This window comes from Canis lupus, chromosome 27 (genome assembly GCF_011100685.1).
Source record: "Canis lupus familiaris isolate Mischka breed German Shepherd chromosome 27, alternate assembly UU_Cfam_GSD_1.0, whole genome shotgun sequence".
Classification (NCBI taxonomy): Eukaryota; Metazoa; Chordata; class Mammalia; order Carnivora; family Canidae; genus Canis; species Canis lupus.
Window position 1 is genome coordinate 27,885,292 of NC_049248.1, and position 25,968 is coordinate 27,911,259.

The 25,968-nt window shown below is 36.3% G+C and overlaps 2 protein-coding genes across 9 annotated transcripts in view; one reads left to right on the forward strand and one right to left on the reverse strand.

Annotated features, from left to right (window-relative positions):
* FAR2 (fatty acyl-CoA reductase 2) overlaps positions 1 to 20,353 on the forward strand; it is a 131,697-nt gene extending 111,344 nt beyond the window's left edge. For all 8 annotated transcript variants that reach the window (XM_038577163.1, XM_038577164.1, XM_038577162.1 and 5 more), the window contains 8 exons: positions 3,454 to 3,631; positions 4,977 to 5,021; positions 7,173 to 7,291; positions 8,160 to 8,227; positions 10,448 to 10,619; positions 14,570 to 14,699; positions 17,279 to 17,406; positions 18,323 to 20,353. In XM_038577163.1, coding sequence (XP_038433091.1) covers positions 3,454 to 3,631; positions 4,977 to 5,021; positions 7,173 to 7,291; positions 8,160 to 8,227; positions 10,448 to 10,619; positions 14,570 to 14,699; positions 17,279 to 17,406; positions 18,323 to 18,485 — 1,003 coding nt within the window. In that variant the 3' untranslated portion in view covers positions 18,486 to 20,353. The remainder of the gene's footprint in view (positions 1 to 3,453; positions 3,632 to 4,976; positions 5,022 to 7,172; positions 7,292 to 8,159; positions 8,228 to 10,447; positions 10,620 to 14,569; positions 14,700 to 17,278; positions 17,407 to 18,322) is intronic.
* Positions 20,354 to 23,240: 2,887 nt separating this feature from the next.
* Positions 23,241 to 25,968, reverse strand: part of ERGIC2 (ERGIC and golgi 2) — a 39,319-nt gene continuing 36,591 nt past the window's right edge. Inside the window, exons 13-14 of the mRNA XM_038577168.1 lie at positions 25,498 to 25,580; positions 23,241 to 25,329 (exon numbers count right to left, since the gene is read on the reverse strand). Coding sequence (XP_038433096.1) covers positions 25,267 to 25,329; positions 25,498 to 25,580 — 146 coding nt within the window. The 3' untranslated portion in view covers positions 23,241 to 25,266. The remainder of the gene's footprint in view (positions 25,330 to 25,497; positions 25,581 to 25,968) is intronic.

A 25,968-nucleotide genomic window follows, 5' to 3' on the forward strand; every position in this document is an offset into this window, starting at 1 on the left:
CTCTCCGTTTCTAGATGCCGATGAAAAGCTCCTGATAGATTTGTACCTACTAAAAGTCACGCTTTTGAAGCTACCTGGCGTCCAGAAGCACAGCTAATCTGCCATGTGAAAAAGAAAAGGTGTTTTTTGATCAAACACTGACAGCAGCCAGCTGTGGCAGAAATACGAAAGGAAATCAAAGGTTGGAAAGTAGTTTTGCCTGCATGCTGAAGAACACATTGTCAACACTAAGAGGCGCATCTATCCCAGGGGAAAGGAAAACACTCATTCTGATACTTGTGGTTTTACTGTCACGATTGTATAGGCTTAAGATGGCATCTAAGCAGCTGGCAAAAAAACTGAAAATTTAATGGGGCTCTATTTATTTTTTAAAAGATCTTATACATCTATTCATGAGAGATACAGAGAGAGAAGCAGAGACATCGGCAGAGGGAGATGCAGGCTCCGTGCAGGGAGTCCAATGCGGGACTCGATCCCAGGACCCCAGGATCATGCCCTGGGCTGGAGGCAGGTGCTCAACCACTGAGCCACCCAGGTGCCCCATTACTGGGCTTTAAATACACATCAGAGCCAGGTTAGATTGTTTCCTAGACAGACTGAATAATTTTCCTATTATCAGGCTGTTGGAGGTCAGAATAGGCACTCACTGAAAGCCTGGAGGGAAACGCAGAGGCCGGTTCACCAGGAGCATTAGACACGGGTATACCCTTCTCCCCAGTACAAAGTCTACATGGACTCTGGAGCCAGCTCTGCCAAGTGGAAGTTGGTCAACATGTAGCCTTTCGGTTTCTCCATACTTTTCGTCGCTGCCAACTGGGTCTTTTCACTTCCAGTTTTGCTTTGTCCCCTATAAACACATCTCCCTCCCTCCTTTCCTTCCTTCCCCATAGTCTCCCTCCAACCCCACCTCCTCCTGAGTTCATTCATGCTCTCCGGCCGCTGTCCATCTCAGCTTCCCAAAACAGTATTCAAAACACACACTGGCTGATTATTACCTTTGTAGATACATGCTCCTTGGTTGTTTTATCAAACAAATATAAAAATGCCTTAGATTTATTGGCTCATTTTGCTTTATCAAATAGCCCTAAGTGCGGTTGTGAGCATCCCTGAAAATTAGGACAGCTGTAATGAACACCATTTTTCATCAGTAAAAATCAAGGAAACAAGAAGATAATTCAGTGGAATGCAGGCGGAGGCACGAATAGTAGAGGCAGGCCATCCATAGAGCACTACAGCTTCTTTTTGCAGTCGTGTTCTTAGAAAACTATGAAACCAGCATTTGTGGGTTTATTTTTTTTTAAGATTTATTTACTTTAGAGAGAGAGAGAGAGAGAGAGAGAGTGCTGGCAGGATTGGGGGGGGTGCGCGGGCAGAGGGAAAGGGAGAGAAAGAACCTCAAGCAGCCTCCCTGCTGAGCTCAGAGGCCAACACCAGGCTGGATCCCAGGACCCTGAGATCATGACCTGAGCTGAAACCTAGAGTCAGAGGCTCAACTGACTGAGCCACCCAGGTGCCCCCAAACCAACATTTTCTAAGATAAGCTAACTTATCTTAGCCTCCAAGTGTTACCGGTTCCATGCACACCAACATCAGTGACAGACAGCTGGTCTCAGCTATGGGCTGTATCATCCTGGTGCGTGGCTAGCTTCTGATGTGTTCTTAGAGTTTTTTCCTTTACAAACTTAATGAAATTAGGCTGTATTTCTCCTGACCCGGTTATTGCAATCTGCACGTGTTCACTGAAAGAAAAATGGTCAGTTAATCCAGTGCCCATCATCAAATCAGATGAGGTAAAGGTAACATCGTCATAAAATGGAGAGGTGCCTAATTTATCCCACACGCTTTATCCCAAACCTCAGGTGGCCATATAATTGGAAAATCTTCTATTTTTCTAAGTATTTGGAGTTGTTTTTATTCTAGGAACTTCTCGACCTTTCCCTATTCAATTGAAATCAAAAGGCAGGGGATCCCTGGGTGGCTCAGGGGTTTAGTGCCTGCCTTTGGCCCAGGGCGTGATCCTGGAAACCCAGGATCGAGTCCCACATCGGGCTCCCGGCATGGAGCCTGCTTCTCCTTCCGCCTGTGTCTCAGCCCCTCTCTCTCTCTTTCTATGTCTATCATGAATAAATAAATAAAATCTTAAAAAAAAAAAAAAGAAATCAAAAGGCATTTGAGTGTCTAGAAAACACTCAGCACTAATCACAGCAAAGCAAGAAGGAAAACCCAAACATTACAGACAGTGCTCATGTCCCACTCCAATATCAAATGAGAGTTATTAAATTTGAGAGTTGTGTTTCTGAATAAATATCGGCATAAGCACATCTTAAATGCTCACTAATTCATCATGGGAGCAAAGTGGTAACAGCTAAGATCTTTTTACAATCAAAATAGTATGACTGAGCTCAGTCCTTTACGATAGGAATCAATGTACCAAACAGACTAATTACAAAATCATACCAACATATCTACATAGCCTAATTTTTAAAACCCATATTATAAGAAATGGTTAACCGCATAGATCTGTCAGTTAAGAAAAACATTAAATATTTAATTGACAGTGATTTCATTGCTTTCTCTGAGAAGTGCAGATAGGCTTTGGGATTATCAAAATGGTTCTGACATCTTTAAAAAGATTAGGCGGGTGTCCTGGTAACTCAGTTACTCATGATACATGTCTTTTTGTAAGTAGGGGTGTTCGGCAATCACTGTTAAAGCCGCTTCAGAGTACTCTAATCGCTCCACTTGACAGACTATTAATAGTTATTAGAGAACTTCAGCGTTCGTGGGAAATCTCTAGAAATAATTACCAAGTTATTACCATAGGCTGTAAATAGAGCTTCAAAGTGCATTTCATAGATTTGTTGAAACAGGTTGTAAGTCTGCCAAATGTCCCTGCTTTTATTCATTGAGGCATTGAATGGAATTCTACACTGAAAAGCTAAAGCCTGCAGGATTGGTGCACCGGGTGTTAATCGGACAATGTTGAATGAGCAGGGCTGCTTCGGAAGCACCCAGGGTGAGAGTCTCTAAACTCCGCCGACAAAGCACGTGGCGTACTCCTGGGCCCGGCTGGCACCCTCAAGTGTCCTCAGGGGTGTCCTCATGAGCCAGTTGGAACGGAAATAATTGATGATAATTAGAGATCATATGTAGTAAAGTAGTAGGTTGCGTGGCTGTTGAATTTATCAATGTAGGTGGGAGGAAGCAGGACTCAACTGGTAAGACTGGGCTTAGCGCAGAGCAGAGAGTTCATCCAGCAGCGCGCAGGATTTGGACTCCTACACACTCAACCTTGGTGGCCTGTGTGTGGAATTCCAGAATTCAAGCAAGAAAGGGAAAGTTTTGTTTGATTATGTTTTGTTTTGGGGTACTTTTCTCCTCTCTCTCTTTTTTTTTTTTTTTGATCTGTTGTCTAACATATGTTGCTAGAATTCTTTTTTACTCTATCTGTAGGTGGTTAGACGATGCTATTATTGACGAGATCACACCCAAGCTGATCGGGGATCGGCCCAATACTTACACGTACACCAAGGCCTTGGGAGAGATGGTGGTGCAGCAGGAGAGTGGGAACCTAAACATTGCCATCATAAGGCCCTCCATTGTGGGGGCAACCTGGCAGGAGCCTTTCCCGGTAAGCGGCCGCTCACCTGGATTCCTCGCTTTGCTGCCAAACCAGAGTCCTACTCACCCAATTACTTTCTGAGGTCCTTCTCTCTCTCTCTCTCTCTCTCTCTCTCTCTCTTTCTCTCTCTCAAAATGTGTAGCTGAGTGCAGCATATCAAACGCAAACCCATTATATTAGGACAAAATTCCATGTTTGGTTCAGGATTTATCCAGCATGAGGCTCGTCCGGGGTTTACACTGCCTCTGCTAGAGTTGGGTGGGAGTCTTAAATTAGCTTCCCATTAACCCTTGGCTGAAAATTCCCATGGGAGATAGTTTTAGTTCTTGGCTTCCCCACTATAGTTTAAATATACCAGAATGTTTCTGATGGCCAAATTGGTAATATTATGACTGCCAGGGTAAGTAAGTAAGGATCACAAACTTCACAGAAGGTTCTCAGTTTAGGAATAATTAATTTTTGCACCTGTACACTACGGTATCCTTTTAAAAGCACACTGAGCGATACCATCTTTTTTGAAGCAATTCTGTGAAACTTTAGGGCCAAAAAAATTTGAGCTCTGTTACTGACTGAAAAATGCAGCCTTTTGAACGGTCTCATCTGTAAAACTGAGCTAATGCTGTTTAAGCCCCATACTGGACCATTCTGGAGAGCTGATCAAATGAGACAAGGTAGGAAGAGTGTTTAGTGTAGTGCGTGGTCCTCAGTAGAAGCCTCAACGAATATTAAGCCCTTCATCTTCTCTTTTCTCTCTCCTCTCCTATTTTCACGTGCATGTTGACTTTTACAGATAAAGAAACAGACATAATAAGGTCAACTGCCTTGCTTAGGGCTTCGGAGACAAATTCAAAAGGATGTGTTTGTCTAATTGCTCCTGAACATACTTTTCCTGCTAACATCTCTAAGCAAGCTAATACAAATAGAGTATGGACACTAGGACTTTTCAAATGTTCAAGAAATGGATAGTTCCCACAAACCAGGTTAGATATGTAGTGTTCTGGAGAGTTAAAATCAGACCCAACGTGAAGAAAAATGATGGTTAATGAGTTGGTTATCAAGTTGTGATATTAACTCAGCCTCTAAGATATCATAAAACAACCTGAAGCTCTCCATGACTCCTCCTATTAAAAAAAAAAAAAAATGCTGCAGAATTTTCATTCTTGCACAAGTTCAGAAGTATCCAGTGCTTTGCCACTGACCCCAGTTTGTGATCTTAGATATACTGGATAGAACCTTCTGTTGGCTGGGGTTCAGTGCTGTTGTTTTGACACTTACTGAGATCAGACTGCGGACACTGCAGATGTGTTATGAGTTTTCTGACATGTGTAACCAATACAGATCTTTTTTCTTTTAGGGTTGGGTTGATAACTTAAATGGACCTAGTGGGCTCATTATTGCGGTATGTATAATAATATAGAAATAACTCCTTGAAAGGTAATGGAGCAATAGGAACAAAATGCTTAATGTTGGTTTTGCTTCATTGATCCCAAACCATAAATGTTACTTTGCTTAACTACTGTTGAAAACAACTTCATCTCAGTGTTGCTGATTGGAAAATAGAGGCGGGATGAAATTACTTTCATCATTTGTGGATTTTATTATCAGGAAAAAAGAGGTTCTGTGATATCATCAGTTATTATTTAGGAGTTCTCGTTTTTGCAAAGCCTGAGCATCAAAGACCATGTCTGTATTTCCTTTTGATTACCACAAGATGGGAGTGTTTCTTCCTTTTTGCTATTTATCAATAGCTCAAATTAGTACAGTGTTTGCCAGAGGTGAGGTGGAAGGATAAACAGAGCACAGAGGATGTTTAGGGCAATGAAATACTCTGTATGCTACTATAACAATGCATATGTGTCATTATGCATTGTGCAAACCCATATAGTGTACAACACCAAAGGTGAGCCTTAAGGTAAATAATGGATTTTGCTAGTAATGATGTGTCAGTGTAGACTCTTCAGTTTAAGAAATATGCTTTCTGGTGAGGGATATTGATAATGAGGGGGACTGTGTGTTGGGGGAGCAGTTATATGGGAAGTCTCTGTACTTTGTCTCAATTCTTCTGTGAACCTGAAAGTGCTCTAAAAAAATAAAATCCTAAAAGAAAAAAATTAATATTTAAAAAAATCAGTGGAGTTTGAAATAGGTTAATTCTAAGTTCTAGGCTATTGAAGGAGCCGTGGTAATCTAGACATGCTGGTTAGACATTTTTTTTCAGATGTTAACAAAAAGCAAATAAGCCACACTTGTCCCCCATTTTATGTTCCTATTGAAACTTCATGATCGTGAATTTAATTAAACCTCTTTGATTTTTTTAATGTCTAAAAAAAAATACACAAAAAGGGGGGAAGCAATAAAAATCAAAGATTTTTTATTTTTATCAAAAATTCTCAAAGATTATTCAATTCTTGATTACAATATACATTCAAGAGTTAATGTGTGTGGGTAGACATGTTATGTATATACATAAAAATACATCAATAACTAGTTCCCAATAGATACAAGAAAGAAAAGCTACCAATAGGAGCAAAATTTTCACATATAATGAATATAGAAAACACTTTTCCCCAATAGTCTTCTCCCAGACAAGGAGAAACAGCAGGGCCTCTAGGTCAGCGGCCCTCTGGGGGCATCTCCCTGCAGCGAAGGCTGATCTAGTTGACGTGAGGCCTGACCCAGTTCACAGTTCACGCTGAAGCACTGTTAGACCAGAAGCACATCTCTACTCTTTAGGACAATGAATAGGAATTCACTTCTGTCCGAGTTTAAATCTTATTAGAAGTGCCATGCTTCGGACTGCTTCTGTTCCTCTCAGAATTAGGTCCCACATGAACTAACATACAAATGTAAGAGTGAATTTGTGACTCCTTGTCAACGACAGTGACAGCAAACTTCTTTCTGATTTCTTTGTCACGGCCCCTCTCTTTTTGTTCTCTACCTGCCTTCAACTCTTTCTTCTTTAAAGCTGAGTTGGGGGTGAACATGTGAGAACTTAGAAGCTGAATATTTTAACATGATCCTAGAGTGAGTTTTATTATATTATTTGCAAAGCTGCAGGATGCCTGGGTGGCTCAGTGGTTGAGCATCTGCCTTTGGCTCAGGGTGTGATCCTGGAGTCTTGGGATCCAGCCCTGCTCAGCGGGGAGTCTGCTTTTCCCTCTCCCTCTGCCCCTCCTCCTTACTCCCTCAAATAATAAATAAAAGAAATGGTAAACTAATATTAATGGAAAATGTGGGAAACCTTAATTCTTAAAATGTCTTATGAATTTTTAAATGTGAAAAATTTCTCTTGGTGTTTGTTAATTAAATATATTAACCTCTCAAAAATTTGAGGAACTCAACTCCCTAAAGGAACCTGAGGACTTGTGTGGAAATGTTGGCATTTGGACTTGGCTGGGGGGTTGGCTAGGCTGAGAGAAGTCAGCCTTAGCGCGAACCTAGGGAGCTGTGAGTCGGTCGGTGTTAACTATTATTACTAGCAGCATTTAGTATTAGCCCCCGCTGTTACCTAAAACTTGGTTCAGTATTTAATGTTCTTTTTCCTGTGCAGGCTGGTAAAGGGTTTCTTCGGGCCATAAGAGCTACTCCGATGGCTGTGGCAGATTTAATTCCCGTTGATACAGTCGTCAATCTCACCTTGGCTGTAGGATGGTACACAGCAGTTCACAGGTGTGCATGTGGAAGCTGACTTTCAACAGTTTGATGAGAAGGAGGATGCATATGCTAGGCTTATTTTCAAAATATATGCATTTCATTATAGAAGACCCCAAATGTCAGAGAGGATCTGTTTCGATATCTTACATAGTTCTTAATATGCCATTATGTATTCATGGAGGTGTTTTATAGATACTGCGTAGTATTTTGTATAAAGTAACAAACTCTTTAAATCATTTAACCATAAAATTCTTGATAACCAAAAAAAAAAAAAAAAAAGCTTTTTCTATTCAGTAATCTAAAATACAGCTCCCCTTTTTAAGGCAAAGGTAATAAAAAGTAGGTGAAATAAGGTCATCTTTTATATTTTATAGAACTGCTCATTTCCTGATAAATGCCAAAAGTTCAGATCACCAGATGGGGGGGCTATTACCTAGTACAAAAAAAAAATAAGTTGTTTGTATATTTGATTCATAGCAAATGGCAAACAACTAAATTTTTTCTTATTCAAAGTCAGCCATTTAGATGTTTTGCAATCCATCAGGGCTTAACTGTACTTAGAAGAAAACATAGCCTATATTTTGCCCAATAAGCATATCCAGAGGTTAGCAATATGATCTGCTCTCTCATTGTCAGGGTACTTCCGTTTGCTCCCTAAATACATCAACTTATTGAGATCTCTTTCACATGCACACGCACAAACACATACACTTTCCTAGTCTTCTTCCATTTTGCATTTTTACCCAAAGAAGGAACAAAAAGATGAAAGTGTTGCCTTATTTATGGGAATTATTGAAACATCTTTGTCTACATATTATTTTCCCTTATCTTTCTTCTATCCGTCCTCCATTTTGTTGTGCTTATTTTTTATTTCATTTTCCAGGCCTAAGTCAACATTAATCTACCACTGTACATCTGGTAACCTCAATCCTTGTAACTGGGGCAAAATGGGTAAGTGCCTCTAGAAATGTGACTACTAACAATTAGTGTCTGCCCACACACTATTAGTATCGACCACAGGGGGAAAAAGGTGACAAAAATGGGAGCTTAGAATCTAATGGGAGAAAAAGATGAATAATAAATAAGATAAAATAATTAATAATTATAAATGTGTAAGAGTTAACTAGAATGTACTGTGGACCATCAAAGAAAGAGGATCGGCGGGAATATGTACATGACTGTAAGCAATAAGGGGTCCACTGGCTATAAACATTTTAAAAATAGATAAAACTGAGTAAAAGTCAGCAGTTAATAAGTAATGTCGGTGAGGAAATAGCCCTCCTGCTGAGGTGGTGGCTCCCATGCTCAAGTCCCTTGTACCCTGGATACATCACTGAGACTGAAATCATCAATGACCAAGTAGATTTAGAAGAGTTCAATAATACTACCTTATGTTACTGAGAAATACTCTTTATCAATGTATACAGTGAGCCGTGTGACCTCAAAAGTATCTTGTTGAAGTAGTTAATCCTGCACATGATAGAAAATTAGCTAACCCATCTTACACTCCTTTGTCAATTTAGTTGATTTTCAGCAAATATCTGAAACTTTTAGATCAAATACTTTTGTTTAGATACTAGATATAGAAAAAAAAAAACTCACATGTACGTCATTTGTTAGAATCTGATTTCCAATTCAGAGCACTCTGCTATGCTACTCTGTAAAGTTGTCACAACAGTAAAAATGAAATGAAATTATCTACTACCACCAAGGTTCTTTAGATCATATATTCAGTTATTTAGATCATATATCTAAATAATTCTGAAGACATTTGGAAATAAAAATAAATCTCCTCTACCTCAGTAACAGAATTAAGACATCACTCATAAAAAGAGGTAGTAATGGAAGCAAACAAGGTATGTTGAGCTCCTAAATAAGAAGGTGCACATGTAAATTCCATTTCTGAAATTCCAGTCTTCTTCTATGCTGAAATCTCTTATCTGTCTTATCAAATTATACAATGTCATAGTTGAAGGTAATCTTAAAAATAATCTAGCGTCCTTGTTTTATTTTATATATGAAGCCCCAAGATAGTGAAAGATCTATTCAAATTCATATGGAGAGCTGGTACCTAAAATAGAAACAGAAGACGGTCTCTTGTGTCTTCTGGATGTGCAGTAACAATTCCACTAGTGATTCTTAAAAGTGAATATGAACCCCTATGGGAAGAAAAGTTCAGATTCCTGGGTCAGATATTTCTTGAGAATCTTCTCTGTATAAAGAATATATATATATATTATATACATTCCCAAGTAATACATTTTAAGGAGGACCAATAATCACATTACCATAATAACTGATATCTTTATCATAATTGAATAATGAACTTAGGTATATTCTTTGAAAATTTTTCATAGATAAAATCATTTAATTCAAATTAATGTTTTTTGAAAAATTCTTTATTTTACAAATGTACATTAAAGGTTTTTAACTAGGTTTTATCTACATAACAATATAAAAAATTATTGTGAAAACAAATCTGGAGACAAGAGTGGACAATTGAGTCTGGGATATTCACAGAGAAGCAGAAATACCAAAGAAGTAAAAGACTGGTATTTAAAGTGAGCCAATGCAAGGGAATCCTGCCTCCATATTGTTTTTCACTTAAACCACTATGAAAGCTTTAGGTAACCTTTTATAAAGGTTTAAGTAAAATATGAAGAAACTAAAAATATATATATATATGTATATATATTTATTTGAAGAAACTCCCCTGATGGTTCTACAAGTGATGATCCAACCTAGGAAATAAGGCCCTCAGTCTCTGTCTTGGGACTTTCAGAATAGACTAGATAATCTGGGAACCGAATAATGGATTTAAGCTTTTCTGATCAATATCTCACTGTATTGATTGAAACTACTTCCCCAAGAAGTTGTTTTAGAATAAAGGCTTCAAGATAAGGACCCAATGTGTAAGCCGTTCTCATTATTTGATTTTGTAGGTGAACTTTTGCCTGGCACAAATATCTTCGTATTGTTCTCACAGATTGATTCTTGACTCTACACAGCAAATCACTAGTCTTTATCATTTTGACCCACTGCAAATGCCCTCCACTACAGTGGGCTTACATGCTCCTAAACTTAATACTATTATATATAAACTTATATATTATATATGTTATATATCAACTTAATACTCCTAAAAAAATACTTTTTTTTTTTTCCCCGCAGGATTCCAAGTCTTGGCAACCTTTGAAAAAATCCCATTTGAGAGAGCTTTTAGGAGGCCATATGCTGACTTCACAACCAACACCATCACAACCCAGTACTGGAATGCAGTCAGCCACCGGGCTCCTGCCATCATATATGACTTCTATCTGAGGCTCACGGGAAGGAAGCCCAGGTGAGAAGCTGGGTCAGTTGCTTTAAGGGTGTTGCTACATGGTAGATTAGGGCCCCAAAGTCCTTAGCCCTCCTTTCATCTGGGGATTAAAGGTAACAACTGAATCTTATATAAATTTGGGACCAACCAAAGCAGTAGTAATGAGAAGCCCCAAAGGGACCCGTACCTTAAAAATCCTCCATCATAATAAAGGAAGTTAAATGTTGAGGAACTTGCTTGGTGAATTCAGCAAGTAATCATTCACCCAAAAAGCAAAGCAACTGAGACTCTAAGTCTGGGGTTTTCTATATTGTTAGGTAATCTTAAAATTGTGCAATAATGGTAACAGCCATGCCACACACACACACACACACACGCACACACACAGGATGATGTGAGATGATTTCATTTTCATTCTCACAACAATCCAGAGAAGATGTAATCAATACACCAATTTTACAAATAGGAAATAGAAGCTAAAGTAGCTTAGAAGTGGCAAAGATCTGCAGAAACCTGAGCTAGATTTACTGCCACCTAGAGGTGAGTAAAGAAATTAAAGGGAACAAGGTAGAATGAAATGTGCTGATGCTGAGGCAGCTCTGTCGCCATCTAGCAGTTGACGTAGGAAACATCTCTTTCTGTCCCCCTTGAGGAATTTTATATTGTTGTCTGAAGAGTCATTGTTATAATTACCAAAGGCAATCTCTGCAAGCAAGCACAGGAGCATGAATAGCATTGCTTTCTGTGCTAGTCTCTTTATAGGAGGAAGACTTTATTGCTGTGTTTAATTTCTGTCCTTATTAGCAGTGCAAATAGCTAAAACTATTAAATAGTTCAGATAAATGCAATGTTGCATTTATCTGAATTTCCAGAGACCTTATTTAAAGCTCATAATTCAGTAATCATCAGTTTCTTCTTGAGCAAGGTGAAGAGAAGATGCTGTGGCTATGGGAAAAATATTTGTAGGGGGCTTATTATATAAAGGTGGGAAAAGAAGGAAAACCAAACATTGTAGGCAGAAATGCTGAAGACTTTAAAATTTATCAGGGTTGGAAGAAGACCTCGATAAAGAGCAGAGGTCCATAAGTAGAAAAAAGGAGGAAGGGAGCCAATAAAAAATCTTTATGAATTTTGTTTGTGAGAAATTAAATATTTGTGGGAAACAGGTAGATTTCTTTTGTGATAGGAATAATCTTTATGGCAGAAAATGCTAGAATCCTTCTAGACCCTTCTTCTTCCCAGATGTTTGTGTGTAGTCTTCCATGCATTTACAACCATATAGAGACATATATAAATATAGTGTTGCTTTGAGGTGTGTGTGTAAATCAAGCCTACATATTTACCCACTTTTTTCACCAATGTTCCTTGAAAATCTAAGTCATTCTATCTAGTGTTGTCTGTTTTTTCCTATCACAAACAATGGGGTAATGAGTATCACTGCATTTTTTTTTAGAACTTGCTACTGGGTCTGGGGAGGATGCTGAGGAGTGTGATTGCTGGATTAGAGGCTATCTGGAGTTTGTGACTACCGCTAGGTTGCCCTAAAGGAAGGCTGCCAATTTGTACTACCACATCAGCACAGGAGAGGAAAAATGTGTTAATTACCCTCATCAATACTTAGCAAAAAATCAATCTTTTGAATTGTCAAACTAATAGCAATGAATGACATCTCTTTGTTATTTTGATTTGCATTCCCCTGATTGCTGGAAGGGCCGAGCTTTTATTGTTCACTGGACAATTTTCTCCTCTGGGAGTTGTCTGCCTCTGCTTCTTACCTATTTTTCTATTGGATTGTCCTTATTAATTTACAGAAATTCATATTTATGTGCATAAATATATATTTAATGTATTTTCTCCAAGTCAATTTCTTCTCTCATAGCTTTGATTATGAAGCTTTATTTAATACGAGGGGAGTACATATAATGTAGGTCTAAAAGCATGGAGTTAGACTGTGACTTACAGATTTAAATCCTGGCTTCACCACGTGAAGCACCATATGAGCTCTAAATTACTGTTTCTAATACCTTACTGCCTCATCTGTAAAAAGGGACAGTAATCATTCCTATTTTATAAGATTTTATGTAAGAGGGCATAGAATATAGTAATCACTATTATTATTAAAGAAGTTTTAGATTTTTATGTGACTAAATGAATCACTTTTTTCCTTTATTGGTTTTACATTTTATGTGTTAAGAAGACCAGGCAGCCCAGGTGGCTCAGCGGTTTAGTGCCGCCTTCAGCCCAGGGCGTGATCCTGGGGACCGGGGATCAAGTCCCATGTCAGGCTCCCTGCATGGAGCCTGCTTCTCCCTCTGCATGTGTCTCTGCCTCTCTCTCTGTGTGTGTCTCTCATGAATAAATAAAACCTTAAAAAAAAAAAAAAAGACCTTCTGTACCTGAAAGTAATAAATGTACTTTCTAAAAAAAAACAAAACACAAAAACTATGATACTGATATATTCCTGTACATAAGGTATCATTCTACAATGATTATTTTTAAAAATTAAAATAAATTATTGAAATCACATCAATTACATGAGAGCTGTAGGATGGATAATTATCCATTTGGCTGCTACAGAAGTATCATAGACAGGGCAGGTTATAAACAACAGAAATTTCCCTCTCACAGTTGTGGAGACTGGGCAGTCTAAGATCAAGGGCTGGTGGATTCAGCATCTACTGAGCGCCTGCTTCCTGATTCCTAGACAGCCATCCATGCTGGAAAGGCCAGGAGAGATTTCTGGATTCTCTTTTAAAAAGGGCACTAGTCACCTCCTAAAGTCTTCTCTAAATACTATCACATTGATGAGAATAGGTTTAAGTATATGAATTTGGAGAGGAGGGGGATATAAATATTTAGTCTATAGCAAAATTGTAAGATAATAATAGCCAGATGAAACCCTATTATGATGCTTGTATCAGGGAATAAGGAATCTACCTTCTGCCTAAGAATTTCCCATGTACAATAAGTCATTGGGTATATAAGCATTAGGACTTGACCAGAAATAAGACCAAATTCCCAAAATAGCATCATAAGTCATTACTGGGTCAAATGGGTAGTCACTACTGCCAAAACTGGCCCGAGATAAATGTTGTAGAGGCCAAATGTTCTATAGGCTAAATTGATTTGTAGCCAGAAGATCTACGTTGATGCATTAGCTGTGTGACTTTGAACCGTTAATCCTTTTGTAAGATGAAGGTAAAGAATGTAGATCTTTACCACCGGTGAGGATCAAATAAGAGCAGGTATGAAAGTTTTCTATAAAAAAAAAAAAATTTAAAAAAAGAAAGTTTTCTATAAATGGTTGCAAAGTTGGAAGTTCACAACTAGGCAAAGTGAGCTTAAGATAGATTAAGTGGCCACGATAATATAAGCATCAAAACCAAAATTCCAACCCCGTTTTGACTGACCTGAAAAAGCCTCTGCTTTTCTAATCTCACCACTCTGTGCCCCATTACTTTTTAGATGGCCTGCATCTCCCAGTACTGTGGTCAGGACTTGGACCAGCTCACTTTGTCCATTCACAAAATGTACCTACCTAACAGAGATGCTATGAGGATTAGTTAAGATATTTGTTTAAGGTATCAGCACTGTGCCAGACAGTGGGTTATCACCTAGTTATTTTCTGATATCTGGCTGGGTTTTTAAAATTTTTGCTACTCTTGAGAAAGAGAAGAGAGTAAAGAAGCAGAGGAGGAGTTTGGTGGTATTAAAATGACTAATAGAACAAACTCCTTTAGATGAGATGCATCAGCTTCCTTCATTCAACACAGTTCATAAATATGGAAAGAGAAAAAAGAATACGTGTTTTAATGAAGAAGTGGGGGGGAAGGTAAAGAGGGAAATTTTCGATATTTCCTTTTATATATATATATTTTTTTTTTCTCAAAAGTAATTTGTCATACGTCCTAAAGAGTAACCGTGCCATCTGTGGTGTGCTGATATTTGCTCCTATCTGATCTTTACCTTAGGATGACAAAGGTCATGAATCGGCTTTTAAGAACAGTTTCCATGCTGGAATATTTTGTCAACCGGAGTTGGGAATGGAGCACGTACAATACAGAAATGCTAATGTCTGAGCTGAGTCCTGAAGACCAGAGAGTAAGTAGAACGCTGACAACCAACAGGAAAATCTTACTCATTTGGAATTTAGAATTATTTGACCTGGAAAGCTGATAAACAAAGGAAGTTTTAGTTATAGACACAATCTTTTTTTTTTTTTTTTTTTTATGCTAAGAAAATCAGTCAGTGCTATTGACACAATTGCAGGACATAAGTTAATGTAGGTAAGAGACCTGGGTTCTTGACCTTGGTTAGATTCTCACTGCTATCCTGCAGTCACATTTCATGTACTGAATTTGCTTCAATCCCTGTTCATCCTTGGTGGCTGTTTTCAACAAACCCTCGGTACCTCTGTATTTTCCCTAACCCCACAACATAGGACTTCAATGAAAAATCAGTTTTACTGCTCATAAATTCATCCACTATTCTTATTAAATCAGAATCATTCTCCATCTCCAGAGCTACAATTCTTTCCTTTTTAAAAACTAACCCCTACTCCCATTGCATCCCACTTAGACCTCCCTCCCTCCCTCTCCCTATAATGATCTGTCTTCAACAAATCAGACTTCTTATTTCTCAAGACAGGCCTTCACCTTAATGCTTTGAACCAGTGCCATTTCTTTCTTTACATTAGCTTCTTGGCAGTTACAATAGTTAAGTCCTGAAATCTTTGTGTATTCTGAAATTCACAAGTATAGAAATCTTTTGTACTTTGTACATGTTCCTAGGTTTTTCTTTTCAGGGAGTCACATGTTCCCTGACCATATCCTTAGTTTTCTATTAAACTTTAGTTCTTACTCTCTTGCTTGGCATTATCTACTAAAAGAAATTTTTTCAAAAGGTAAAGCATTTCTTGATTTATCTAATACTTGACAGTATGTAGAAGAGACCATGTGTGAGGAGGAAACATTAGAAGGCCATAGCTAGCCTCACTTGCCAACTACGGATTTCCTTCTACAAACCAGCGACACAGACCATGATTCAAATCCAAGCCCTAGAATTACTTTGGGTCATGGAACCGAAGGGTTATTTACAAAGTCAAACACCATAATGTTATATTAAATACACCAGGTGAGATTTAAAGGGATATTTTAACTGAAATAATTTGCTGAGCATCTCTAAACCTGACATGAAATAGGGCTATATTCAGAAATATCTACATACCTTTATAGACAAAATTATTCTAAAGTACTTGTTTGAAATGCATAGACAATGATGAAACTAGATTAAAAAAACCTCGAGCTATTGTAAATTATTTTTAAAATTAGCTTCAAATTTTATGTGGGCTTATCTTTATTGCATTCTCTTCATGGAATTTATCCATCTAAATAATTCAAAAGGTAATAAGGTTAGTGTTTCATTTTTTGACATGTATAACCGAAAATTTTGTGGAAAAAAAGAATCAACTCTGCTCTGGATATAACATGTGCTTTCAAAATAGCTTAGCAAAGATAATAGTCCTGAATAATTGGATATAATTGCCAAACTCTGGCTTAGAATTGAGTTTGATTTGCCCTATGGAATGAGGATTCCAAACTAGGGCCTCATTGAAATCTAACTTAGAACTGTGAAATAGTATAAAAATAAAAGCCTCTGTTTATATAGTAATATTTAGTGATTCTATAACAAACAAACATATCCAAAGTAATACAGAATCACTTTTGGAAAGCATTTCAGCTGTTGGACAAGTCTATGAAGCTCTCTGGAACTCATCAATCTCATCTGTTCTTTGTTGATTCTCCACAGTATTTCACAAGAATTTGAGATAACTTGCAATAAACATATAATAACAGAAAAGAGAAATAAAACATCAAACTAGGGGAAATATTAAAATGTGAAGTCAAAGAATGAAAAATAGAATGTCCATCCATGTGTAGTCTATAAGATCCTACTAAGTCACTGCAGTTAAGCAAGGAATTTGTTTTTGGGCTTTTTAGTAGCAAAATGAAAGGGAAAATATAGTTCCGTGGCATTCTGTGTCCAAGAGGAGGAAATGCACCAGTGTTCCAAGAGAAGCACTAAACTCGTACCACTGAATTCAAATGTTTTTGAAGGGCTTCATTTGACAACACACATAATAAATAATATCTCTGAAGCAAATACAGAATATAAATTTTGCTAAACTATAACTTAAGGCTTTGCTTATCCAGTCTTATTAGTCTGCTCTATTAAGTAGAAAAGGATGGTAGGCCAAGGAAACACCACCAAAATTTAAGAATGGAAAAGAAGCACAATTTGTTCTGGTCCCTAACCAAAGGTGTCCCATCACTTTTAAAAATAACTAGTCCTCATTTATTTGAAATGAAATTAGCCTTCACCAGACAAAAGAATGACAATTCTTTTAAATTTCCCTCACAAGACTTCCCAAAGGTCAAATATTTGTCCTTGATCTATGTTTAAATATTTCTGTGTAAATGGTAATCCATATTATCAGTGTCTTTGAAATAACAGTTCAAATAATCTCCTTTGGAGGAGTCCAACCCAAGTCTCCCAAACCATTTACTCAATTATGTGAAAGACTGTCACTCACTTATGTGAAAGAAACGTCATCAAAAGGACAATGTGATTGTCTCCAGCAGTACAATTCTGGCAATCCATAATCTCTTCTTGCCTTTCAGGTATTCAACTTTGATGTGCGCCAGTTGAACTGGTTGGAATATATTGAAAATTATGTTTTAGGAGTTAAGAAATACTTATTGAAAGAGGATATGGCTGGGATCCCAGAAGCAAAACAACATTTGAAAAGGTAAACATAACCAGTTAATATTTATTAAGCACTTACCACATATATCTGATTCTATACTAGACATGAAATTTGAGCAGGGGAGGGGAAGAATCAACATTTTTTGAGCACTTACTACATTACAGGTCCTTCCTTGTACACTCTCCCCTTGCAGTACACTGTTTCACTTAGATTTCACCACATGCCTATGAAGGAAGTATCATTTTGTTATCCCATTTTTCTTTTTAAATGAAAGAGCCTTTTAGGCTCAAAGAAAGTAAGTAATTTGTACATGGTAAGACATGGTAAGGAGCCAGATTTGAACCTAAGTTTCTGTTTCTTCATATCCTGTCCCAATGTGATATAAAGAATACCCAACAACAGGAAACCTGACTGTACTCTTTAACGTGGGCAAATCAGTCACTATTTTTTAAGTCCTTAAATTGCCTTAAATTTCTTTCAGTCATTATTCCATAAGGGACAGAGAACTGTTAACAACCTGATACAATTCTGGTAGGAGCAAAGGGTTTTTAATGCAGAGATTATCAGCATGGAAAAGTAAATTGAAAACAGAGAGGAACCTTGAATAGCAGGCTAAGAGCTTAGAACTTACCTTCTACTGAACAAACAGTGAAGATTTCTGACAAGGCAATATGATCTAAGTATATTTAAGAAAGATTGTTAGTAATGTTTGTAAGATTGGTTAAAAAAGAGAGAGGTATGGGAAAGAGAAACTCATACTATGGAAATTTGATTATTCCGGAGGGATGGTGTAGAAATAAAAGCTATAAAAATCAAGAGGTCGTAAGGTCATGCCACATACCTGTGAACACCTTACAATATTCTGGTCACAACCAGGAAACAACACATTTAGATTTCAGATAACACAGTTGGGTATTTGGTGCTGTTTTAACTTTGGTTATATATGTCTGTTCCCCAGGCTCCGAAATATACACTACCTCTTTAATACTGCCCTCTTTCTCATCGCCTGGCGCCTTCTCATTGCAAGATCTCAGATGGCTCGGAATGTCTGGTTCTTCATTGTGAGCTTCTGTTATAAATTCCTCTCCTACTTTAGGGCATCCAGCACGCTTAAGGTCTAAGAACATTTGGCAAGCTCCTTTCACCTGGAACCTCTTGGATACCTCTAAAACAGCAAACTGTGGTTCTCAAGATTAAGAAGTAACAAAGAATATGCCCCAAGCTCATTACCTGTCCAATGTGTTGTCATGTATTCATCCCTGTTTCTTACCTATATATTGTTTTTATTTCAGTGAAAGAAGGAAAGTCATATCCTAGCCTATAATCATATCTATCTTAGGAAAAATTATTTCCAGATTGCTTCCTAACATTCTATACTGTGCCCTTGAATATAAAACACCAAAATACACTTATCTGTCCGTATTTAGGTTTTTTCTCTTGAGAGGACTAATTTTGACTCCATGAACATGGAAGAACACATGGTAGAAGCTAAAATATGCTAAAGAAAGGCAGTTCTAACCTTGGAACCATTCTGGGGTTCTAAGATTAAGTTGAGGAGGAATGATCTTCTCATCCTCAGAAATACTGTAAAAGAAATCATTCTCCACTGAAATCTCAGCTTCCTGTGTTATACCATGGAGACCTGATTGAAGGCTGGGGGAAATTGGAAAAGTAGGTTCACATTTAGCACCTCCGTCAACTACACCTACTTCTGAAATAAAAAAAAAATAAATAAAAATAAAAATAAAACCCAAAAAACAAGGTCTAAATAATTATGTGTAGAATATACATATTTGATGTAGACTATACATCAAGCATATTTGCATCGGGACTGCTTATTATTCTTTCAAGTAAAATTAGTTGTCGTAATTTGAATCTGACAACTATTATTTCTAAATCTTTTGAATCATCCATTTTCCTGATAACCTCTCAAGAGTTTCCTTCTTGTTCACTGAAGTCACTAAACCCCTTATATTTAAGCTTATTTTGCTCAGGCCTCAGAGTGACTGATGGGAGAAAGGTACTAGGCTAGAATCATTAAAAAAAAAAAAAAAACAGTCCCCTGATCTCTGCCTGGGAGGAAAGCAAAATTTCAAACATAAATGTAAATGCTAGTTTTAGTCTTTTTCTGCAAAGTAGGGAAGATTACCCTTCTGTGATCACCAGGACTTGCTAGTATCTTGATCATTCCAATTACACAATGTTAACTGTACAATGTACAGCAGAAGAGGATAGACTTCACTAAGTGACTGTCAACTTAGAAACTGGGTATTGTTTTGTTTAAAAATATTTTATGTATAATATCAATGAATTAGTAAAAACTATATTTATTCTCAAATTCCTATATTAATAATATAACTGTTATCCCAACTTTCCTCATATTTGAGAGATCTGTGTATGTTGGATTGGAGCATTTCATGTTAAAAACATGGAATATTATTCAAATACGGTATTTGGGGCCTAAGCAACTAAAAATAATCACAACTACTAGAAAACTACAAAAGCATAAAATGGTAAGGCAGTTATGCTTATGCTCACTTTCCAGAATAATTAGTAATACTCAAGAAAGCACATGCACGTGGTTGCAGTGCACAAGGCTTGAGGGCAGCTTCTAGTCCAGTATTACTAGAGATTTTTCTGAACACTATAAAGGGCATTTAGGGGAACACTTCTGGGCAATGTCTTTTCCAATCTTATTTAAGGTCTGGGAACTTCTTTCCAGGGCAGACAAACCAGCTCTGAAACAAAGCACTTGGTGATCTTTAGTTTGAGATGTCTATATGATACTTCTGAGTTACATTAAGATACAAACTGCAGATAGGATAAAAATGAAATCAAGATATAACTCATTGAGATTGGATTAAACAATTATTCTAAGAATTTACTATCTTTTGATTGTTTCACTAATTCCATAAATTCTACTGATTAAGTATTCATTTTAATTTTTGATTAAATGAAAGTTTGAATTAAAAAATGTTTTCCTCTTCTAGTGTTGTATCTTTAACTGCTGACTATTATGGTAAATCTCCCTCCCCTGAGAAAAAAAGAATCTTCCAAAGAAACTACCAAATGAATATAAATTAACACACATCCATACATAATATTTAACTATGTTCTGATACCGTTAAGAGTTACATTTACAAGCTGAAGCATGTTTTATCTATGGCATTAATGACACAAAGTTCTGTGATGATTATGTGGTAAAAATAGGTATCTTATGAAAGAAAATCCCTAATTATTTTATATCAAGAACAATTAACAATTATTTGAATGCCTAACACATACAATTACAATGCAGTAAGAATCTTCTACTATTGAGAAAGGGACTGATGGTAAGTACAAAAAGATTTCTATGTTTTTAAAAAGTTTTGTTCATTCCTATGTTTTTTGCCCACAACATACCTGATACAGTAAATAATATTTCAGAGTTTAAGACAGTCACCACCTAAGCAATTATTAGAAAAAATTGAAGCAGGTGGGCATACAACTCAAAAAAAAAAAAAAAAACATTTCTTACATGACTTACTAATTTTATACTAACCCAATACCATCACCTCCAGTTAACAGCTCAAACAGCTGATTTAGAATCTCAGGGTAAATAGACTGATCTGAGAAGAGACCCAAATAGTGTGTTATCTTACAGTGGACATAATAGTTTCCAAAAACATCAGTATTTTTCAAAGTTCACAGGAATCCCATGTGAATTTCCACATGGTTATTTTTCTAGAACTGCAAATCCATTAATTATGTTCTGGAAACATGAACAACTGTCTGTAGTTAAAAGTGATGGTTGTCCCATATGCCCACATAGAGGTATGGGAAAATGTTCACTGCTTAGATTACTTTGTAAAAATATACATTTTTTTTATTTAATGAAATAAAATTAGCTGGTTTTATGATGTAACTGGCTTGAGAGACAGTGGTGACTTATAGTAGAAATAGTTATGGCAAAGGACACTAGAGTTTTAACAGCTAGAAACCCCTATTTTGGTACACAAAAAATTCAGGTGTGAATTGAAATACTGATTCCAACTTGGAGCTATAAACAGGTGGGGAGATATGAGGTTGGACAACTTGTATCAATTCTACTTTAAAGAAATAAAAAATCTTGTACTACAAGAATTCACCAAGTTCATTTGCAGAACTGCTTGATACAAGAAAGATTCTGAAGTATTTTATATCAGCTTTAGTATGTAGCTTTCATCAGTATATCCCCGCACATCTACTGTCTTACCTTAAAGTTATTACACAAAATAGCATAAAATGGGTTATATTTGGAAGTTGTTAATCTAATTCCTTTTGAGTAACATCCAATACAATTAGGAGTTGCTAAGACAAAGCTATTTAAATGTTTCACTGACTATAATCTTATATTCAACTCCGTTGACAGTTTTATAGACTTGAGTCAACTATTCAATTTGCATCACTCATTCACTTTTTAATATGAAAATACAAAAGAAATCCACTCTTATACAGTAATTTAACTCCATTTGGAGCAAAAGCAAATGTAACAGAGTGATATTTAAAGATTGCCAGTTTTCCTATAAGGAAAAAAGCAGCTTAAATATGAGGAACTGGGGCTTATTTGGGGATACATGATCATAAAAGGACAAAGAAACTTATATTTGTCATTTTATTTAGAGTCCAAATGTTCGGGATTGAGACATTAAATGAGTCTTTTGTATTCTCTTTTCTCTAAAAATAAAACAAAACAACAAAAAAAAAAACACAAGAAAACCAAAAAATCCAAGGCAGTTTGTTTCCTACTCCTAAGATAATGCAAGGTGATTTTATCACTAAAAAATATTTCAAGAGTGGGGGAAAACTACAATAGGAAATACTTGAATATCAATACAGGCATTATACCATAATGTATGAACATATGGTGATCTAGTTTTGATAGTGCTGACAAAGGGTGGACTCACTTTGGCTTGCAGAAGGTTTGTAATAGAGCTCCAAGCAGAAGGGGAGGAAGGACTTAAGTACTAAGTTCAAGGACATAATGAAATTTTAAAGGTCCTCTGGCTCAAGTTTAGATAACTTTTAAACAATCAAAATTATCCATCTTGAGATCAAGATTCAAAGTTTTAAATTTTGAAGCAGACAAGCTCCATATAAATTTTACTTTCTGGTACCCAAATCAGTAACCCACAACATAAAAAAGACAGGTTGCATAAAATATCCCTACTGATACCATTAAAAAATTAGACCTTAGTCATTCCTTTATGAATTCCAAAGTTAAGTTTGCATTAAAGATTGTGAACTTTACTTGCATTAGTAATTTTACTATGAAAATTCAGTGTTCTCTATCATAAAATGTATCTGAGAAAAATGTGATACTAATGGTCTAAATTGAGAATTAGAAGTAATTTGTAATTATAATACTGGGTTAATCTTTTCCCAAGAGGTAGTCTGTATTGTACAAATACTGCAGCAGAGAATTATTCACCTAAATATTTTATCTCTTTTTATAGGCCAAAGTATACAAAACACAGTTTAAAAAAAAAAAAAAACTTTCATGTAAGTTGAAGTTTCAACTTTTAAAATATTTAGGCTGGAATATATAAATATTATGAATACCCTAATAAAATGAAAAAGGACTGAGTAATAAAGTTGGGTAGCCTCCCCGAGGCACAAGCCAAAGCTCCATAATAGGTATGTCAGTACACTGTTCCCTGCAATGGAAAAGAAACACTTGGCAAGATCAGAAACTCCTAACTGATCCTAATATGCAGGCATACTTCATCATTCACCATCCAAAAGGCTGGTCAGAATCTTACTACCTTGATGGTCAAAAACCTGTCTTTGACTATTTGAGGAATTTCAGGTAGAAAGCTTTCTTAACTATTAAAGTATAAATCAATGGCAAAGCAGGATTTGGCTTTAAAGAAATTCCTTTTATAGTCAGCTTTAGTGGGACAGATTAATTACATTAAAATTTTAATAAGGTATTTGGGAAACATGGGAACAATTAAAAATCATATGTAAGCAAGCACCAAAATAATTTTAAAATCCTTTTAAAGATACTTAACTGCTAAAATCCTAACTGAAAGAAAATAGTTTTAAATCAATATTGTTTTACCTCCCTTAAAAAAACAAAACACCTTGAATGAACTTTCTGGAAAGCAGATTCACAGAACCAAGATTCAGTCTAAAATAGCTAAAATTCTAAGTAAAATTCCTTCTGAGAGATGTTCTATTAGTTCCTAGTCTAACTTCATTGGAAACAGTATTTGAAATAAATCAATAACAGAGAAGGCTCATTCATTTTTTGGAGTTTTCTGGAATCCAAAATCTTTCAGAGCATGTTACATCATCTGTGTTAATCAGTCAACTTAATAGCTTTTAATAGTAAAGTATATATTTTAAACAATAATGCTTTTATTTCCTTCAGAGTGCCATTCACCATAAGCTTTTAATTCAAAGCAGTTTCATTAGTATTTTTCCTTTTCTTCATTGACATTATCTGTACCAACTATTTCCAAGGAAACATTTTTTCATCTTTAAAACAAAAAATCCATTTGTAAAACTGTAATTTGTGACATACTATCTCCAAAACCCACCATTTTAAATCCAGTCTTTTAGTCTTATCTTTGTCACTTACCTGGAATTTTACTTCCCCATTTCTCCAAAGGACTTAAACCATTGGGGACTGGTAGTTATTCTACTATCATTAAGTATTACAAAAGGAAAACTGATGTTGGTACATGTATTCCAAATACAGTTTTTAATGGCACCTGAGCAATATCTCCCTCTCATTATTTTTAGTCTTTCAAAGTCTGGAAATTTAAAATTAATCCTTAATTAGTAAGAAAGCTACAACAACACAATCTAATATCAAAATCAATCACATTCAGGACACTCTGAATGCAGACACTCATAATCCAGTTTTACAGCTTAACGGACATTGTTTAATGATAATCTCTCAGATCTGACATGATCTTGCCTTATGTAAGTATTTGCCTCATGTTTCTACTTTATGTAAAGTTACCCTGTTGCCCCTCACCCAAACATGTATAAAATATTCTACTTTTAATACTTTACAAACTGATAATTTTCATCACCATTAGTGGACCTTTTTATTACTCACCTCCCTCTACCAAAGTATACCAATAATATAAGGGTCAGACAAGAAAATTTAGCATCTTTTTAAAAAATGTGCTTTCTTCTCCCTGTATAAGTGCCCACTATACAGTTTGTGAATGCTACGTTTGTTACATATTATATAGCACCTACATACCCTGCCCCTGTAAGAATTCACCTTAGTCTTCCACGACCCTGCCTTGTACAGTCAGAAAAAGCCAATAGCCAGAGTTTAAAGAAAAGCAGTTACCTTCCTCAGACCAAATTATTAGATAAATGGCCTTGTCATTATGGCTTAACATTGATATGGCTATAGCATAGGGACCCATCCCTATATTCCTTTATTAACAGTGTGACCTGACCACAACTTTTTAAAGTCTAGACTAGTTTTCCATATGTTTTACATATTTTATTCTGATATATCTTTTAAAAACAGAAGGACGCAAACATTTGCACTTATCAATGCCTTTTTCTTTAGATGTGGTTTGACTTCTTTCCTTCAGGCTCTTTGCCACCAAGAAGCAAGCTCTGATTTCAATACTGCCCATTCGCTATGAAAATATCAGACGGGGTCATCTTCAAAGCAACACTCCAGTTGGGCTTATTCACTGATTAGCTGCATAATTTCTTCTAGGACAACGTAACAGACACAACATATACGGGATTTCAGTTTGAGTTTATCTTTCTTTTTTTTTCCCTAGGTGTGATTCCCACTTCTCATTCATATTTTCTTTTCTTTGAATATATTGCACAATATTTTATTATTAAAAAAGGTTTTATGTCTCAGGCAAAAAGTTTATCTCCTTCACTCAGGAGGTGCTAATGTGTATTATTCTCTAAAAGAGGTAAGTGGTTGTCTGTGTGGCCATCCTCAAAGGGGACCTAGGGAGAAGAAAAGACCAAAGCATTAGTTTTATTCCTTACACTATTCCCTCTAAACACAATGCTTTATTTTGGGCAATTTCTTTTGAAGCACCAAAAGCTACTGTTTAGATTTAACAATGATACTATGATTTAGAGATCAGCACCATTTGATACTGTAGCACTTACAGAACTGACAGGTTTGTAGGATCCAAGTCTGAAACGACAGTAAATTATCTCAACTATAAATTTCCCAATTCCATGTAACATGCCTGTAATAAAAAATAAGTTTTTTAAAAATTAAATGATGCTTTTAATGAAATCATTTCCTAAATTAATTATTCCTAAATTGTTACATAAGAATAAAAAATTTCACTAATTATAATAGAATAGATTAAGAAAGGAAACAAAGCAGTTTGCTTTATTCATTTCCATGGTTAAAAATAACCAAACAGGGGTGCCTGGGTGGCTTAGTCAGTTAAGCATCTGCCTTCGGTTCAGGTCATGATCCCCGGATGCTGGGATCAACCCCGTACTGGGCTCCCTGCTAAGCAGGGAGTCTGCTTCTCCCCCCACCTCTGCTCTGTGTCCTTGGATGCTCTCTCCCTCTTTTACTCTCCCTCTCTCCTCCATGCAAATAAATGAAATCTTAAAAAAAAA